Source organism: Hesperophylax consimilis, chromosome 16, assembly GCF_061612785.1.
Source record: "Hesperophylax consimilis isolate HC1 chromosome 16, BYU_Hcon_1.0, whole genome shotgun sequence".
Classification (NCBI taxonomy): domain Eukaryota; kingdom Metazoa; phylum Arthropoda; class Insecta; order Trichoptera; family Limnephilidae; genus Hesperophylax; species Hesperophylax consimilis.
Window position 1 is genome coordinate 23,052,832 of NC_142851.1, and position 19,764 is coordinate 23,072,595.

Here is a 19,764-nt window from a genome sequence, read left to right on the forward strand (position 1 = left end):
AGTAGTATTCACCATTTGAGGGTAGTGAGGGACGCAAATATTTACAGTAGTATTCACCATTTGTGGGTAGTGAGAGACGCAGATATCTAGAGTTGTATTCACCATTTAGGGTAGTGAGTTACGCAGATATTTAGAGTTGTATTCACCATTTAGGGTAGTGAGGGACGCAGATATTTAGAGTTGTATTCACCATTTAGGGTAGTGAGGGACGCAGATATTTAGAGTTGTATTCACCATTTAGGGTAGTGAGGGACGCAGATATTTAGAGTTGTATACCATTTAGGGTAGTGAGGGACGCAGATATTTAGAGTTGTATTCACCATTTAGGGTAGTGAGGGACACAGATATTTAAAGTAGTACTTACCATTTGAGGGTAGTCTATGAAAGTTATTGAGTTATTTATAAAGTATAAGAATATATTATTTTTGGAATAACTTTTTATATAAATATTTTTTTTTTTTTATCTCCCACCTTACAAAAGCATCCCTGCCTATGCAGTGTACAGACAGGGGAACTATGTCACCACCCGGTTGGGCGGCGTTGTGAGGCGGAATAAGGTAGGGGCTGTAGGAAGGGATTTGTTAATGCGGGCCTTGAAGAGGCTCGGATTATAGGAGGGAGGAAAAACAGATGCCGGTAGCTTGTTTCACATACGAGCCGACTTACACAAAAACGAGTCGTAAAAACGGCCCGTTCTCATGAAGCCAACGTCAACCGTGAACGGGTGTTCAGCTCGTGTCCGTCGAGTTTCGCGCACGTGCACCGGTGCATCAGGAATCAATGCTGCTAGCTCCTTGGAGCAGGCTCCATTGAAATACCCGTAGAACAGACACAGCATGCCTACATTGCGTCTATGCACTATAGAAGGCAATCGGTCTGTTAACAACGGATTGTCAATCAGACGGATCGCTCTCCTTTGAACAGATTCAAGCAGGTTCATCAATTATTTTGGGGCACCAGCCCAAAGGTGGCTTCCAAATTCAATAATTGGGCGAACTTGAGACTTGCCTAATAATTCAGCTTTCTCGCGGGCCGAGTTAGCCAGCCGACCATCAGGTTTGGTCAGAGGTGGGAAAGTAGTTCTGCAGAAATTTATTCCGATCGAACTAGCGAGTGACCAGAAAGCACGGCTACCAATGGGGCAGTCAGCCAGCTTTTTCGCAATTCTCTGGTCGTGGTTGCTCTTAGCTCTATTTAGAACTCTCTTACAATCCCTTGCCCGTTTTCGGTATTCCAAAAGGTTATTCATGGAGCTAATCTTCCGGAGTGCATTAAAAGCCGTATTTTTGAGTCTGACAGCTTCAGCACAGCGACGGACAAACCACGGTTTTGTGCCCGCTCCAGAGGATTTGATGGAGAAGGTAATGTAGCAATCCATTGCCGATGTGATTACTTCTTCTACCTCGCGTGCACAAATTCATGGGTTCTCGGAGCTAAAGCATACAGTACTCCAAGGAAAGGCGCCGAAGAAAGACCGCATGCCGTCCCATTTTGCTGCCCTGTAGTGCCATACCTTCCTCTTTACATGTTTGTCAGGTTGACGGTTCATGGAGGATGGGACAGAGATGGTAATCAGGCAGTGGTCAGAGGATCCTAAGGGCGCGGTCACCTCCACTCTGTACCCGAGTGGCTCATTAGTGAGAAACAGATCAAGTAGGTTGGCTCGATGTGATGGGATGTCTGGTATTCTGGTCGGAGATTCTATGAGTTGGCTTAGTCCATGGATAAGAGCAAAGAATTCCGCTGATCTACCGGCAGAGTTCATTGGGCCCGAGAACTTCAGCCATTGTTCATTATGAACATTGAAGTCCCCCAGGATTACAAACTCGGTCGATGGGTAACGGGGCAAGAGAATATCTACAGTGTCACTCAAGTATTTAAACAACTCAACAGTGTCTGATTCGGCAAGGTTTGGTGAGCGATATAGGCACGCATAAATTCTCATTATACCGGTGAGATCCACACGTACCCATAACACTTCGTGTTTTGCGTTCTCGATATTTGCGAGACGAGCGCAGCTGATGTCAGCACGGCTGTAAAGGCAGACACCTCCTTTTGGTCTGAAAAGGCTTTCCAGATGATATCCTGGGCAGTTCAGATACGAGGTATCTGGGGGCTCGGCAATCTGAGTTTCCGTATGGAAAAGGAGATGGGGATTTTGTGAAAGAAGGTGGTGGTGGATGGGAGTTAGGTTGGTGTGCAGACCGCGAATGTTAGCGAAATTCACCTTCATCCTCGGTCCACACTGAGTACTCCTACTGTTCGCTGTCGCTGAGTTTATATTAATTGGTTGTGAATTCATAGTTTTTAAGTTTGTTTTATTTGTTTGTGGGATTTAGGGTGGGTTGGGAAGGATTAGGTTAAAAAGGTTGGGTAGGGAGCTGGAGAGTGGAGCAACTGGATACACCAAATGTAAGGCATATTCTTCTGACTGCGGTTCCAGGCAATAGGCAGGAGAGTCTGGCTGTGGAGGTCGCCCAGTGCGCCCCAAACGCTGGATGCTGGGTCCTCACCGGTCACGAACCGGCACAACATCAGGGGCAGGGTTTTTTCGCTGGCTGATGGGGCAGCCCACCCTTGGTTGCGAGCCCAAGGATCGGGCCCCTGTACTATCCAGCGGCCCGGACAGCGATAACCGGTTTACTGGATCTCCCTCAACCGGCATCTCCCAGCCCGGCCCGCCCCCCAGTAAATAGGCCGACCCATTCATCAGTGTGATCCAGAAAGCACAACCCTCCATGAGCCCGGGCACCCCTGCTAAGTCACCAAACGTAGCGAACCACTTAAGGTGACCTGTGGCAGAGGTGTTGGTAACCCAGAGTATGGTTCCTGGGGCGGCGGTACCCATTGACCACCTCCGAAATTAAAAAAAATTTAAATAACTATATTAGAAATATTAGAAGTTTTAATCATTAAAACTTAATGATTAAAACTTCTAATTTGTAATATTTAATAAGTGAAGACAATATTAGCGATTCATAAACGAAAATCTGAAACAAAAAAATCAAAACAACCAATATGCTCTTCATTTTTCTCACCGCACATTATTATTGGCAACTATCTTTAGGTATACCAAATTATTATAAGCAATAATTAGTCACCTGAAATATCAATATGAATTAAAAATATCTCCCGAGTAAAAATAAATGCCGCCAACGGGTATTGAACCCGCACCTTCTGGTGCAAATAATACAATCAATCAACAATTACTGCTTATTATATTTTTTTCCACCTGTAAACAACCAACTTTATTTTTGTTGGAAAGGCTTTGTTAGTGCTAATTTGTATTGATATTTCAGGCGACTAATTATTGCTTATAATAATTTGTTATCTTTTGTTCTATGCATAAAAAAACTTTGTCTTATAAACATTAGTTCAGAGCAAAGATATTAGAAGAACGAGATATGCTATGTTGTCCGTTGGACCGTAGGCGAAGTACTACCTAATTAGGGTACTTTGAACGGTATCGGGACGTGTACGCACAGAAATCTGTTCTATGTATTAGTGCGGCTACCTTAGCGTAAGCGAAGGTGTGCAGTAGTATTGGTGAACAAAACCGGCGACACTCGGCAAAACAATTCCACACAGTACGAACTGCTCATAGCACATCTCGTTCTTCTAATATCTTTGGTTCAGAGTCTCATTAGCTCAGTTGGTAGAACGGTGCCCCGGCAAGGCAAGGGTCTTGGGATGGAGTCCTAGATGTGACCGAATATTTTTCTGATTTTTCTGTTTCAGATTTTCGTAGGAATCGCTAATATTGTCTTCAAAATTAAATATAAGAATATCACTTATCGTCTTCTGGGTAGAAAGCGGTAGAAAGTAACGGTAGTTTTAGATTAGATGTAGTATATCTATGATATAGAAATTTTGGGTTGTTAATATTGTCTCCTGCAATGATGATTTTTGTTAATGTATTTATTTCGAACATTAGTAATAACAACAGTTAACACTTTCGGTACGGTTGTGGTTTGAAAAACTTAAAAGTAAACATTACTGCAGCACTCAAATTTAATACAATGCAGGTACACCGTAATATTACTTTAGTCTTTAGGGGCAATTGAGGCGCCTCCCAAAATTTAAACATGTAGTTAAAAAGAAAAGCCTCACTTATAAGTTGGTAAGAATATTAAGGTCTCGGTATAATGGGCAATATGAATTATGGAAGGTGCTAGAACATGAACCTATGTATTATTAATGAGGTTTCGTGTAGAATTTACGTACTAACTGACTGACGTAAAGCATTAATTTAGCTTTATAGGCGAACTTTAGAAGAAGTGGGATTAGCTTAAGCTTTGCGCTCTCTTTATGCTAAACTTAGAAACGTAATTAATTTCATATTTATAAGGGAAAGCCTTAGATTGTGAAAGTAATTCGAGAGATACTTTTTAGAACGTTATCTTCGTGTAAGGTGAGATGACTCGAAAAATCGGCGCTTGGCTAATTTCTACAGCGCCAGTCTTGTAGAATATCACTTCAAAGACGATTAACAAACCTCTACTCTTTTAAATCTTTTTATTTATTAAACCAAAAATCACAACGTTTTCTAACGTAGAGTAAAATATGGAAAGTAACTAAACCCATAAAAGGTTTTCACTGATGTATCTTAACTTAGTGAATATAAAAGAGAAAATAGTTACCTATTGGGATAGGATAGTGGAAGGGAGGGGGAGGGGATGGAACTAATCTGATTGTGATCTAATAAACTGATTTTAGGTTTCAAAATGTGAGGTGCCATCTTAAAAAAGTTGAATTCACTAAATTACATGTTAAAAATTTATGAAGCGCTGTGAATAAGTGTGTTTTTATTAAGATAGTTTTGCATTGATTTATGTTCCAGGCAACCTATCAGAGAGGTGTTTTTTTTTTTGAAAAATTGTACGTTTGCGGAATTTTTAAGATTTTCTGGTGACAAAATCCTGAAACACGAGGTTAACTCTTCATGACTCAAATGGGGACTACAGCCCCGAAAATCAAAGTATCGTAGAAAACGGTTTTGCGCTTTCTCAATCCTTTCTATGTGTTAAATTTATCTGGGATTCCAGGCTTGAGAGTCGTTTACGAAATAACTACTTATGTTTCATGGTATTCACTTTTTTCAAGCTTTAGCCACCTATCAATATTACAACAGTATAGCTAATACTTTTACTCTCTACTTAGAATATCTCAGTAGTTATTGATTGGTTTTCTCTTTTTTTCATATTTCGTTGGAAGGTGGTTAGGTTAGGTCGGGAGTTCATTGGATTTGTCAGATCCGCGTTCCAATGCATCTGGCTCAGGTCAAAGGCTGTACTCTCCGCATCATCCGTTCAAAATCCTCAGCAAAAACACACATCAAAGGTCTGCGCTCATTTCAGAAGCCCGAAGCGGGTGTCTGCTCAATTATGGGACCAACGTGAGGGCTTAATTTTCAATTTAACTTTCGACACACGGTGAAAGCGGCTCTGTTTGGAGAAAACTTTCGTCAGTCGCTAGTCGGAACATGTGCAAAGTGAGAAGTGCCCCCGCGCGTCAAGTAGAAATCCGCACACAAATGTAATGTTGCAAGTTATAGACGGCGGCGGGTTGATAAAATCAGTTTTGTCTGAAACAGACTTAATCTGCCTGAAACACAACCCATTCATACTATGCATGCAAACAAACATATTACCTTATCAACTTCAGATATTCATTGAACACCTAGAAAACTATATTTCCATTTACCAGACACAAAAAACTGCGTTACTTACTTTTCTTGCTGGGAGTAATGCTAGGGCACAATTTACAGATAATAATCATTGACGTTGGCAATCTCACCATTTTCCGTAAAAGACACGTGAAATTATCCGGGAAACAGAATCTTATTTTAGCCAGAATGTCTGGTATTGATGGTAAACCGTTCAGAAGCTCATAAGCCATCGGCAGTAATGCGACATCCCTCGTTGAACTAAGGCTAGTTGGGAAGAGAAAAGATTTTTTCAATTTAAAAAAAAAAAATTGCTGTCTGAAATCACGTACACGTATACACCAAGAAAAGACAGCGTGTACAAATATTATCTCACGCAAATGGAACAGACCATTAATAATACACCACGGAACAAGTCAAATAAATTACTTTTCCTAGAAAACGTCTTCGTAAAATTAGGGCTGCCCTTTGGATTTGTTGTAGAGCTTGTGAAACATTGTGTAAAAATATGCTTATTTACCAAAAACAATATATACACATGAGCAAAAGAGTAAAAATTTAAAACAGTTAATAAATAATAAATTATATTGTCAAACGTTAATTAAATTCTCTGAACAGGATCATAATTTGGATGGTTTAATAATAAATTATGATGAACGAAATAAGTGATAGATATAGATAATTTTACTATAGCTGTTATTATAATGTGTACATACAAGTTATAAGGTCACGTATAAAATTATCTCACGATGTTTTGTTTTTATATGTTAAAGGTTAAAGTAAAAATCTGCAGGAGAGATTTAAGGTTTTTGATTTTATTAAATTCCTTTAGAAATATTGTAAACGCACAAAAAAATATCACATTTTTTGTCATTATGAAACGTTTTTGACATTATTTTTAAACCTCTCTTCCAATCACAAGTTTGAAAACATTAATCTGGAACTATAATATCTAAATAAATGTATCCAAATTCTCGCTCACACGTAAAACACGAATACTTGCGCGCGCCGCCCGCGACAGTTGGTAACATTCACAAATACAAAAAAGTCTCCCTTGTGTTACGTCGTTCGTGTCCACACCTCCATATACCATAATGGATTTTTACGACCGCAACTGTTGTCGCAACTAATGTCTCTCGTCTGCGAACTGCCTACGTAAAAGATATAATCTATCCATCCGGAACCTAAGTGCAAAAATGTAATACTACATAAATACGGAAGGAGTACGAAATTTATCGATTTCTGTTGCACGTTGCACGCATTATTATCTCATTTTTTACCAAACAAGATATTAGGAACCTATGTTATTTTATGCTACGTATACATAAGTGAGCCGAACTGCCGAACTGAGCCACAACTTATGGGAACGGAACAAAGCAACTGCAAATGGCGCGAAACGCCAATTGCAGTTGCTTCGTACCTTTCCCGTAATTCGTGGCTTGGTTCGCGTTTCGGTTCGCAAATTTATATGTACCATTAGACGGTATATGTACCATTAGTTATTATAAACAAAGTTTATCAATAAATTTTTCTTAAAATCTTAATTTTATCTTACATGCCCCTTCAAACTGTACCAACATGTTATCCTTAGTTCTATAAAAATTTAACACAATGACAATTCAACAAACCTTTAAAAAGTGAACCCATTAAAATCGATGAAAAAACTAACCTATAAATCTGTCTTACATATGTAACCCATTTAATCCAGTTTTTGTTTCAGCGCTTTTTAAAGTTGTATTGAATTGTTATTTTGATGAGTTCTCAGGTCACCCATAATGAATACGAGTACATATTCATAACTAATAAAATATTAACTAGATTTTTAACTAATACGATGATATTTGTCCCCTGGGCGTTTATGTATGCTAAATAAATATATAACTATTAGGTTCCTGAATTTAATAGAGTAACTGTACTCGAAAAGCATAACTAACACACAGCCAATTTTTAAAGAACGTAAATACTAATTATGCCCTCCTTCAAACATAATATAAATCATTCCGTCATAACGAGTAAAAATCATTAATTATCTATGGTAAGGCTGCTTATTAGGGAAACAAATTATTAGCTCCAGTTTAACCTTCATTAATAATTTCATAAATTATTCCGAAATGTTTTAATTAATCGAGAGTTATCAATAGTTGGAAAGGCTCTAATGATTAAATGTTTAAGTTTTTGCAACGGGGGCACCCTCCACCCCCGCAGCGCGACCAGGGGCTAATATTTCATCTGGGGGTGGTAAGACCACGAGGAGGGTGGACGGGGTGGTTTTATTCAATACCAACGATTGTGTAACTAATGCGTTGCTTCTTAAGAGATTGGTTTGATAGTGATAGGTGATGAAGTGAGCGGAACAATTTAAAAACAATTAAAATGACCAGTTATATAAGAAACCTCATTTGACGAGTAATTATTTATTTTTTTTGAGTAAGACAAACATTCTCGCCTTACGAATAAACTGATAATGAAAAACCTAGTACCGTATTCCACTGTCTAATGTCTCTGAATTGAGTTTTTATGTGAATACCTACTGCACAAAAGTTCCGTCTGGAACCAGTGGGGCTATGGCATAGCCACTTGGGATGAATCCTCATATGTAAGGTTAAAAGAATTGTAGAAGGGTAGGGAATGAAGAATATGAAGGTTATAAAGTACCTGGGTATTCATATCTGGTCACCAACCACCATTACAACGTTTTGATTCTGAACAGTAATCTTTCAGTAGTGAGTACTGAGTACTGATAGTACCTACCACTCTTATTCAAGGATATCAGATGGATACATGAACTTCCCATAGCAGCTCTTTAGCGGGCTTGTGAAGTACTTATTGGATTGCCTAATGAATTACCTTTCAGAAAGCAAATGGTATTTTTCCAAGCTACAATTCTTTCATGGTGATGACCACCTATTTGCCTGGGATGAATTTCAAAATGGAACGATTATTACATAACATATTTTTGAACGAAAAATATATCTATTGTTTCAATTGCGATGACAGTCAGTCTTCTTCTTCTTTCTTCGTTTTATAAAAATGATAAGAGTGGCAGTGTATAGTTACGACGATCAAAACTGCGGTGCCATGAAGGAAAACTTTCCGAAGCTATCATGGTTTATGGCACTTAATGGTACTGAACACTAACGCCTACGTAAAAATTTTCGAAATCAACCCTTCAATCTATGATTATACTTTAAATTTGAAAATTCCGCTCTGCAACCCGCATTTTGATACTTTTATTTTATTTTGGTACAATATTTTATATTTCACAGTAAAATCTAGTAATGTTGGCCTCACTGGGTGGCTTACCCGTGCTGAGGCCTATATACTTTTCGACCTTTTTCCATGTTTAATATTTAACAAAAATCTTGGCCGAACAAGTATTGTAAATACTGAGAAAACGACTAAAAATTGCCGCCAATTACGGGAATGAAATATCAGTACCAAAAAAGTACTTTATTTAATATATTTCTAAACGTATTTTTTTTTAATGCAAAATTTACAAAAATTGTCTAAATAGCATAAACACATATTTTATTTTCCTGTAAAATTAACTCAAATCAATCCATATGTTCACTTTTATAATACATCCATTTTTATTATTAGATTTATTCAAAATTATGTCATTTTTTTTTGTCTGACTGAGGATTGAACTTTTTTCTGCCGGGACTAGCTCTGAAATTCTGTTATATTTTTTTAATGTATTTTTAAAAAGGTTGGACTGCGTTTTGAACTTTCCTTTCCAGGAACAGACTGAAATGAGAGAACACCGCTATCACTAAATCCAAATCCTAAATTCATGGTACCGAGATTTATAACGCATATTAACCAAAGATATTAGAAGAACGAGATGTGCTATGCGCAGTTCGTACTGAGTGGAATTGTTTTGCCGAGTGTCGCCGGTTTTGTTCACCAATACTACTGCACACCTTCGCTTGCGCTAAGGTATCCGCACTAATACATAGAACAGATTTCTGTGCGTACACGTCCCGATACCGTTCAAAGTACCCTAATTAGGTAGTACTCCGGCTACGGTTCGGCGGCCAACATAGCATATCTCGTTCTTCTAATATCTTTGATATTAACTGATGTAAATTTGTGTAATGTCATGTAATTTCAGTGTGGGATATTTTCCACTTCCCAGATTTCATTTAATTTATTTATTCAATTAAGAAAACTAAATGGAAATTTAATATTTAGTAATTTAAAAAGCCATTACATGTTTTTTGTCGCTACTTGAGCTGACCTACTTTTTTACATTGATACTTGAGCTGATCTTCTTTTTTCACATTAGATAGGTACTTGAGCTGACGTACTTTTTTACATTAGATACTTGAGCTGACGTACTTTTTTTACATAATATACTTGAGCTGACCAACTTTTCTTCACACTAAATACTTTAGCTGACCTATTTTTTTAAAACTTTAATACTATTATTTTGCCATGTCGGTTTATGCCATGGTGTACTTTGAATTTAATTCGTTTTTTTAATGGATATTCTTGTAAATTACCAGTTGATACAATATTTTTAGTCACCCTACCTAAAACGAAGCGAGAGGTGAAATCAGGCTTTACATTGGTTCCTCACGGTAGGGTGACCATTCTGCCGCAATTGTGCGGTCCCGAATAGTTTACTCTCTGAATGTTTCATGTAATACTCAAACCTGAATTATGGTCAGCCCAACAGAAGGGTTTCCACTGGGCCTGGGGCTTGGCTTTAATTTAAATATTGTTTTCTTATAGTTGGCTAATGGAATACGAGAGTGTGAAAAGCTCTATTTTCAGTTTCATTTTTTTCAGTTTTTATTTTTTGTGAGTTTTCCTATATACTTACATACTTCTACAGAAAGTACGCACAATAAAGGATAAAGCTTAATAGAAAATGTCATGGACTTAGCCACGTTTTTTATAAATGAAACATATTCAATTTTTTCATAAGCAAAATACTAAATTTAAATAAAATATTTATTTTTCGGAATAACTTTATTGAGTAAAACCTCAAATTGAAATATTTAATTATTGAAGACAATATTAGCGATTTCTAAACGAAAATCTGAAAGAGAAAAATCAGAAAAGGATACGGTCACATCTAGGACTCGAACCCAGGACCCTTGTCTTTCCGGGACACTGCTCTACCAATTGAACTAATGGGACCCTATCCCCCTCAGTCACTTTTAACTGTATCATACTTCGAGTATGTATCGAGTCCTAGATGTGACCGTATCCTTTTCTGATTTTTCTGTTTCAGATTTTCGTTTAGAAATCGATAATATTGTCTTCAATAATTAAATATTACAATTTGAGGTTTTACTGTATAAAATTATTCCGAAAAATAAAAATTCATTCTAGACTTGCAGAAAAGTCAATAGATGTCGCACATTAAAAATAAAAAAAATAAGATAGGTTTATCTAAAAAGACCCTATCTAGATTGAATTTAGTTCGGGTTGAATCTTGCGATCATACATAAAGATAGTTGCCAATAAAAATGTGCGGTGAAAAAATGAAGACAATGTTGGTAGTTCTTATTCGAAGTATGATACAGTTAAAAGTGACCGAGGGGGATAGGGTCCCATTAGCTCAGTTGGTAGAGCAGTGTCCCGGAAAGACAAGGGTCCTGGGTTCGAGTCCTAGATGTGACCGTATCCTTTTCTGATTTTTCTGTTTCAGATTTTCGTTTAGAAATCGCTAATATTGTCTTCAATAATTAATTTTTAAAAAATAACTTCGAAAACACCATTATTTAATCAAAATAATCGACGTTCTTTCTAGTTTCACAACCAATGGTTACTGTGTCAATATAAATGTACACGTATATATATATTTTGTTTTTAAGTAAAAAATATATACGTTTATCCTTGCGAAGAAACCAATGATTTTGGAATATGTCGATTTTTTTGATTAAATAGTTGTGTATACAAAGTGATATATTTTATTTTAATTAAAATGAAACCGTTAAGTAAATTTTGAAGTAATAATGAAATAATACAATATTATTAAAATTATAATATTTGAGATTTTTACGGCCAAAAGCATTATGGTGATTTATTTTCGGGTTAATATGCCATGTTGCGCCACCTCCTTCTTTAGCAAAAGTTTCGGACAACACTACAGTGTCCATGATCAGGTGCGAAATATGATTAAAAGTATGTTTGAGTAGCATTTCGCCGCCCATTCTAATGAAAATAAATTAATGTACCACTAAAGGAATCAATCTTGTAACCTTCTCATTTAATAAATGGGTAGATTATTAAAATGGAGGTAGTTAAGATAATATATCTTAAATACTCTTTCTGCACTCAATTGAAACATGGCTTTCGGGCGTTTAGGCCAATCTTCGAAACGAATTTCAATCACTCTCCTTCATTTCCAAATCAACATACAATCACTTAAAGCATGCACTCTAATTATGTGATTTGAATAGCGGACAGCAAAAACTGGTCTAATGAAAAAAAAACACGACCAACAAATATTTGGAATCCCCAGCAAACTCACCTTTCGCTGACTTATTACAGTTGTAAAAATTTACCGCTTTTTGTATTATTTATACATAGATATTCAATAAATTTAAGGTTCCGGGTTAAAATATGAAAAGGTTCAGATTGTTCCCGAGGGAATAGAAAGATATGGGGAAGGGAAAGGGATATTTCCCGGAAAATCCGCCAAATAGCCTCGCTAGCATGGCACAAAGGGTCCTGTAGGTTTATGTATGCATTATGATTGCTATCCCGAACTTCCCATAAGAATTTATACCGAGGGTTGAACAACATATAGTAATGGATTTAACAACTTAGGTTGTGATTTTTCGAGCGATCGTCGGCGAATCGTTTCAGTTTTTTTTGTGCGTCTTAACCTAAAACACTGTCGTATGAGTATTTTAAACAGATTTTTTTTATATTTTCGTAGAAAGCAATCACATTGTGGTTCAACATTTTAATGAAATAAAAACAATATTTTTTGTTTAAAACCACGAATTTTTATTAAGACCGACCGGTTTCGCTACACTCGAGCATCGTCAGGGTACAAAATTAAACTAATGATTTAAAGAACTAAAGAAGAAAAAAACTAAAGAACTAAAAAAAATAAATTAATGAACTAAAGATTCTTATGTGCTATTATGGCTTTGATAATTCAAATATTAACGAATGTATAATTATTTTATTTTATTAACTTAAGTGGAAGAAAAATATTTACAAAGGTATCTGTTTATAACTTAAGTAATTAATTTTACGTTCCCGTTTTGAACGAATATCTTAGATGAAATGAAGCAATAAGTTGTTATAAATGATTTGAAAACGTTTTTTAAATATTTTTTTGTATAAAAAACTTCACTTATATCTTTTTGGTGGAATATAATTAAACATTTTAAATACTGCTACTTTTAATATCTGAACCAAATGAAAAATGACTTTTGAATATCTATGCAATACCTTCTAGTTTTGGTCTGAATCAGGCATGGTCCGAATATGGGTATAATAATAAAATCTCTCCCTCCAAAACAAACGTCTTCAAAAATTCCTGGCAATAGAATCTCAGTTGACAAGAGGTGTCAATTTTAAAAACGATGCAACATGAATGGAGTTTCGTTAACCGATAAATTACAGTCTATAAAATTAACGAATCATAGTTTTACAACTCTTCTACGGTGAGCTTTTGATCCCTCAATAAAAAATCTTCTTTTCAGCTAATATATAAATAGTAAACATTTTTAATAAATCGTAAAATTATCATTATGACTTTCTTATGAGTTTCTGAAAAGTTCCTCCTTAGAATTTAAATACTAAGTTAGGTTCTTTTTTTGTTTAAAATAATATTTTTGATAGTTGTTCGCGACATCCCGATATATGTAACGAAATCATAAACGTTCATAAACATCTAAAAATTCCCTTTTAAAGAAATAGAAAACCATGTGACATGACCGCACTAAGGTCTCACTAAAGTCAGGAAATACTCCCGTGGGGTCAAATTTACACTCGTGGGTGTAAAAGAAGTCCCATAGATGGCAAAAGGATCCCCGATGGGATCAAAATCAACCCAAATATTGGAGGAAGGGTACCTCAGTGGGTTAAAATATTCCTTGGGGTGTGGGTCCTTCCCCAGTCAGTGGGGTGAATTATACCCCCGGGGTTGATAAATCGTTAACAGTAAGGCCCAGGGATGAGTTATTGGGCACCAGAGGTCAACGAGCGCGTTTTGTCTTGATCATTTTTCGAAGGGGTTGGATCAGAGATGTCAGAAGTAGAGTGAATAACCCCGTCTCAAATAAATGGTTGTATTTATTGTTTTGGGGACACAGAGAAGTCAAAAAAACAACAAATTTTTGGAGTTTTTTGATGCAAACAAAAAACTTGAGTATTTTTTAATGCTTTTTGGATGTTACGGGGTAGAGATTGAATATGTGTTTCAAATTATTCGAAAATAACATCTATTTTCAGATAAACCGTTTATCATTTAACATTTTGCGGCAACTTATCTCTTCTAATTTGTATCTTGAAACAATGAAATCGAAAACACAAAAATACATACTTCGAGGTTACTAGAACTTGAACCCTAATCTACCGCACATCGGGTGGTCGTGTTCCCGATTACATTAAATCACCTTTTGTCAAATAAAATATTACCATAGATATTAGTATGAGTAATATCTTTGGATATTACCGAGCGAAACATTAAAAAAAATTGAAATTTTGAAATTTTTTGAAAACTTGAAGTTCGGATTTTTTTCTGTCGGAAAAAACAAATTTGGACTGCAATATAAGCGAACTCCACGGAAACGAAGTCCTGTAGGGTGAATATGTGAAAACCATAGCATCAGGCGATATTTGAGATGCAGACGGCCCTCATAAATTCGGAACGTATTTCGGCCGCTCGAATTTTTAAATTGTGAGCATTTCTGGTTCTTCAAAGTGTATGAGATAATAAAGCAATGTGAATTCTGACTACATTGGAATAAAATAATAGTGTTATACACTCAGTTTTACTGATATAAATATACCTTATGAAAAAATAGAAGCTAGCATTGCACTTAACGTGGGAAACAGATTATGTGGCCTAGTTGCAGAAAATTTTAAAAAGTAGGCTCATATTTTGTTGTTACCTTGATAAAAGCATTAGAATCGTAAGTTCCGGATTTATTTTTTCTAATTTGATTTTAAGATTCCTACATTCGATGGAATATGTAGCATTATTCTAGATCTCAAAACAATATCAATATTTATTCTGCCGTAAACCAATATGATTTTTGTTAAGCTTCAATAGTAAGCAGTCATATATGTAGAGCTACTGCATGTAGATAAAATCTTAAATCTTATACTTTATAATTCAAAAAACTCGAACGTGGATTTCGGTACCTGTACGGTATGCCAATATGATATAGCATATTTATTTGTCAATAGATTATTAGTTTGTTACATATTTTTACAATATAATTTTTTTTGAGATAAAATTGATAAAAAAAAGGGAGTGTAGCTCCAACAGTGCCTCAAATATCTATATAAAATTTCGAAAAAAATTAGAAACTCTAATTAAATAACACAATCACAAAAACACAAGTGCGTACGTATCGTTTACATTGGTTGTTTGTCATTCATGGTATGCGGCTGACCGTGCAGTCATTATGGTATAGATTACTGCATATAGATTTACCCTTACATGTAACCGGAATCAAATAACAGTAATAATTATTATTCTGTATTAATATACTCAGGGAAATAATAAGACTGTAAATTCAATGACCAATTTTGACAAGTTTTTTTTTTAAATAGTATATTTGAAAAAAAAGAACTCGTTGTTTGTGTGTTACATTTCTGCACTATGTAAATTGGCAAAATATTTGGTAAGAACTTACCCCTCTAAACCAAGAGAATTTGTCTGGCGCCGGACTAGCCTCCGTGTTGCATAGCAGCTGAACATCTCCGCCCTCTCTCAGGGAGCCCGGATCCTCGCTGGACCCCACGCTGATGGTCACCCGCGGTGGGACTGAAATAATTAAGTATTAACGAATGTTTTAAATTATTGATTACTTTGTTGTTTAATTCATTTCTTTGCCGGCAACTCGAGCTTCATTTGTGCCTTCTAAACAAATTTGAACGTAAACAAATGTGCCCCTTACTTTTTTAATGGTTCTAGACCTTTATTATCGATCGGTATTACAATGGAAGATGCTCTGAGGAACTAGCGTCATTGATCCCTTCGGCACCGGTGCGTAGTCGGGATACACGCCAAACGCGCGCCCAACATTTGTACACAGTTGACACTTTTCACATGAGAACGGGTCGCTTCTATGATTCGTTCTTAAGTTCAACAGCTCGGCTGTGGAACGAACTGCCGGCCTCTGTGTTTCCTCCCTCCTACAACATGGGACTCTTCAAGACCCATGTTCACTCCTTCCTCTCCACAAAAAGACCCTCCACACAGCATCCCCAAAGATGACATAGGCCCTGAGGGAAATTATTTTCTTCAGGGCCTCCTGTGTGGAGTAAATATAAAAATAAAAAAAAAGACCATTTGTCGCAATTTGTCTCTCTTACACTTGCCTGAAATTGTATATCGCCATCCCATTTGAATTTCGGTGAAACACAGTTTTGTATGGAAATATAGGCTCAAATTGGGTTTATATTTTGATCTCAAAACACGCTCAGAAAGCACTTCTTGTGGTTTTCTTCATTTTATGATTGTACATATACGAGTAACAACGTTACACCCGCCTCACAAAACGATGTATTATCTGTTTTGTTAAGAGTGGATGCAATTTGTAGTTAGCTCGTTTATTATATTTGGTTTTTGGAATTCATTTTAAAGTTTTACATAACAAATGACCCACTTTTCTTCAGTCAATTTCTCGAGATACATTTATAATATTGTTAGTTTATGCAAAAAAATATATACCTAAGGATAGTGGTCATATTTGGGACGGTGACAAAATAGAACATTGATGAAAATAACAAATAAACGTTTAACCTAACCAAACCTAACCTCACACCTAACCCAACCAATCAAAACACAACCTAACCTAGCTGAACCTTATCAATTATTTTATGATGTTGTGATTTGTAACGGTTCTGTTTTTATCTAACAACAGTTTTATACAATTTATGGAATATTATTTTTTCGATTTGAACCAAATTTTATTAATTGTGATAATTTGTCTTTAAATATTGCACAAAAAAAATATTACATATTTTCGAAACCCAAATTTCTTTTCAAGATTATAATTTATGTTAGGTAAGATAAAAGAGATTTAAATAACTGTAATTATTTTTGAAATAATCAATCGATTACTTATTGAATTGTTTTAATAATAAAACATCCCTTTATATCAGGAGTTTAGAACGTTTCAGTATGCATTGCTTTGTGTTTAGAATTGGCTTGTCATATTAACCAATCGTCTTTGAATTAGAAAATGAAAAACGATTTTTCATTGAACAAGATTGGTTTTTCTTGCAAATATACAAGGCTGTTTTTCCTTCTGTTGTTCCTGGAGGTTTAAAACTTTTTTTGCAAAATAACATAAATTTTGGGAAATTCTGTCTTCCTGGAGCTTTAAAACTTTTTTGCAAAATAACATAAATTTCGGGAAATTCTGTCTTCGTAATTTTATATTAATTTCTTAGCACGAAACTTAATGAGAGTCAGGATTGTTTTTAAAAAAAATCAGGTTTGCTTTGTTTCCGGGAATCGTTATATTTCCAGGACCAGTATTTAAAATTATTTTGTCTTTTATGTTAAATTTCGCAAGGTATTTATTATTTTCTTTTAAAATTCCCAACACAAGTTGTACCTCCAAAATAAATTATGATAATTAATTAGTCAGCTATAGGCAACTTCCTTAATTTTTCTTACTTACACAAATAGTTGTTAAATTGCAGTAGCAGATGAAAAGCCACAAACTTCCTATAAAATATCAATAAAAAATATTTTAAAACTAACATCAACGAAAATTTTTCATTTTTGAATATATTAAAGATTTTTTTCAATGAACAACAGTATTCAAATATAATAAACAAACAACATTTTGCGACCAACGGGGCTTATTTTTACAATAATAATTCAACTCGTTTTTACGAAAAACAAAGAGAAGTACTATACAAACCGATTTAAATTAAAATATTAAAGGTTATTCACTTGAAACGTATTTAGGTAGGTTTATTTATTTTCCTGGAAGCAATCTTCATAACTTTCTGACATCCTTTAAAAATTCCCTAAAAAGAAAAGCAATAAAAGAAATCCAATCTGAATTCAATTTGTATTTTCACGCTCGGAAAAGTGTCAGATTTGCGCAAAGGAAATAGTTTATGATTTTTTTTATTCAAATGTAACAAACAGATACAATTCATCTTTCAATATTTTCTAGTATTTGATCAAATTTAAAGCCATTGAAATGATTGCTAAGGCTTCTCCAATGATTAAGTGAAAGCTTTTGATACAGGTGGATACAATAATTTTTTTTGTTTTTATTAGTTTTAACGTGCATATTTTTTTTAAATAAAGATTAATTACTTTGTTTACACTATATTAGATATAAATTCTTCATGATTTTAAAACTTTACATTGATTTTACTATCACAAAGTAAAAACTTGTATGCTGCATTATATAAATTTAAGATATTTTCAAGATATCTGGAATATAACTACTACAAATAAAATATTGCTATGCAGTATTTTATATTTATACAAAATGTAACATAGCCATGTTTTATTTTGTGGCCGTGTTGATTTTAAAAAGTACATTGTTATCACAGTAGAATAAATTACAAAGCAATATATCCGCAGTTTGATTTATGGCAATCGTTCAAACCATCAGATTTTTGAGATCCGGTGGTGTTACATGCGCTGGTTGGAACCCAAAATTTCACTACTAAATTAATTTATATTAAAGCAAAATTATTATTACGTCTGCACTATCCAGATGATTCAGTTGAGTTAAGTTTTAATTAATGTTGAGACAAAAGAAATTAGGAAAGCTGAAAACATTAAATACGCTTTACTCAGAACACGTCATTTGGAATTGTGCCGGATCTAGGAGTCCGTACATATTATACATTTATTTGGGATTGTAGAGGTGAGGTTCTAGGAGTGCGTTTATATTATTTTTTTTTTTTGGGATTTTAGCGGTGGGGTTCTAGTAGTGCCAATATTTTTAACTTTTATTTGGGATTTTGGTGGTGGGGTTCTAGTAGTGCGTATATTTTAAACTTTTATTTGGGATTGTGGTGGTGGAGTTCTAGGAGTGCGTATATATTATAAATTTATGTTGTTGATCTACACAACCAAGGAGTTTTTAACATCATAGGGAAACGCGTTTCAGAATTTTTGTTTTGTATTCAATGTTTTCACAGTGAGAATGTAAAATCTGTACAAATATTGTTTCTATATTGTTAAATATTGTTATCATGAATATGGCTAACCGTACATATGGATTCTGTACGAGCTATGAAAATTAATTAATACCGACTAGAAGTTAAAAACTCGCTCCGCAGGGATCAGCTGAAGGATCCTGCGGGCGGCTTTTGGTTGGGCACGACCCAGTTTAACTCCTCAGGCCTCTGTTGTATTTTGTCATATAGTAAAATCCAAAAAAATTGAATATTTCTGAAAACTAAAAACCTTTTTGAAGGGTGATGAAATACGCTTTCAAATATTATTATTAGAAATAAACATATATTTTTCTAAATATTAATATTTTGAATGCAAACATAAAAAATAAATAAAAATCCCATATCACGTTTTTTGTAACTAAAATTACTGATAACAAAAGAATATAAAAAAACACGCATTTCATTAGACAAATGTATTAAAAATGTTTCTGTTACGTCTCTTTTTTTCGTTTCGTATAAAAAAGTTTTGTTCGTTGCCGGAAGTTTTAAATTACTAGGTAATGCGTTATATTGTTTATGTGCAATGTATTGTTAGGAGTTAATTCCAAATTTAGTCGTGTAAGTAGATGACGATAAATGTATTTGATTTTGTGATCGTGTTTTGTGCTGGTGTATGTCAGAATTGAAGACTGGTTTAGTGTTGGTGTGTGAGGAGTGTTGAATTATTTGTAAAATAGCAGTTGTGATGTTATACTTTGGCAGGACTGTAAAAGGAAGTATTTGTGTCTGTG

The 19,764-nt window shown here is 34.9% G+C and overlaps 1 protein-coding gene across 1 annotated transcript in view; it reads right to left on the bottom strand.

Annotated features, from left to right (window-relative positions):
* The window catches only part of LOC149416900 (protein turtle-like), a 359,283-nt gene that overhangs the window by 113,837 nt on the left and 225,682 nt on the right, over nt 1–19,764 (bottom strand). The window contains exon 9 of the mRNA XM_089641342.1: nt 15,505–15,635. Coding sequence (XP_089497468.1) covers nt 15,505–15,635 — 131 coding nt within the window. The remainder of the gene's footprint in view (nt 1–15,504; nt 15,636–19,764) is intronic.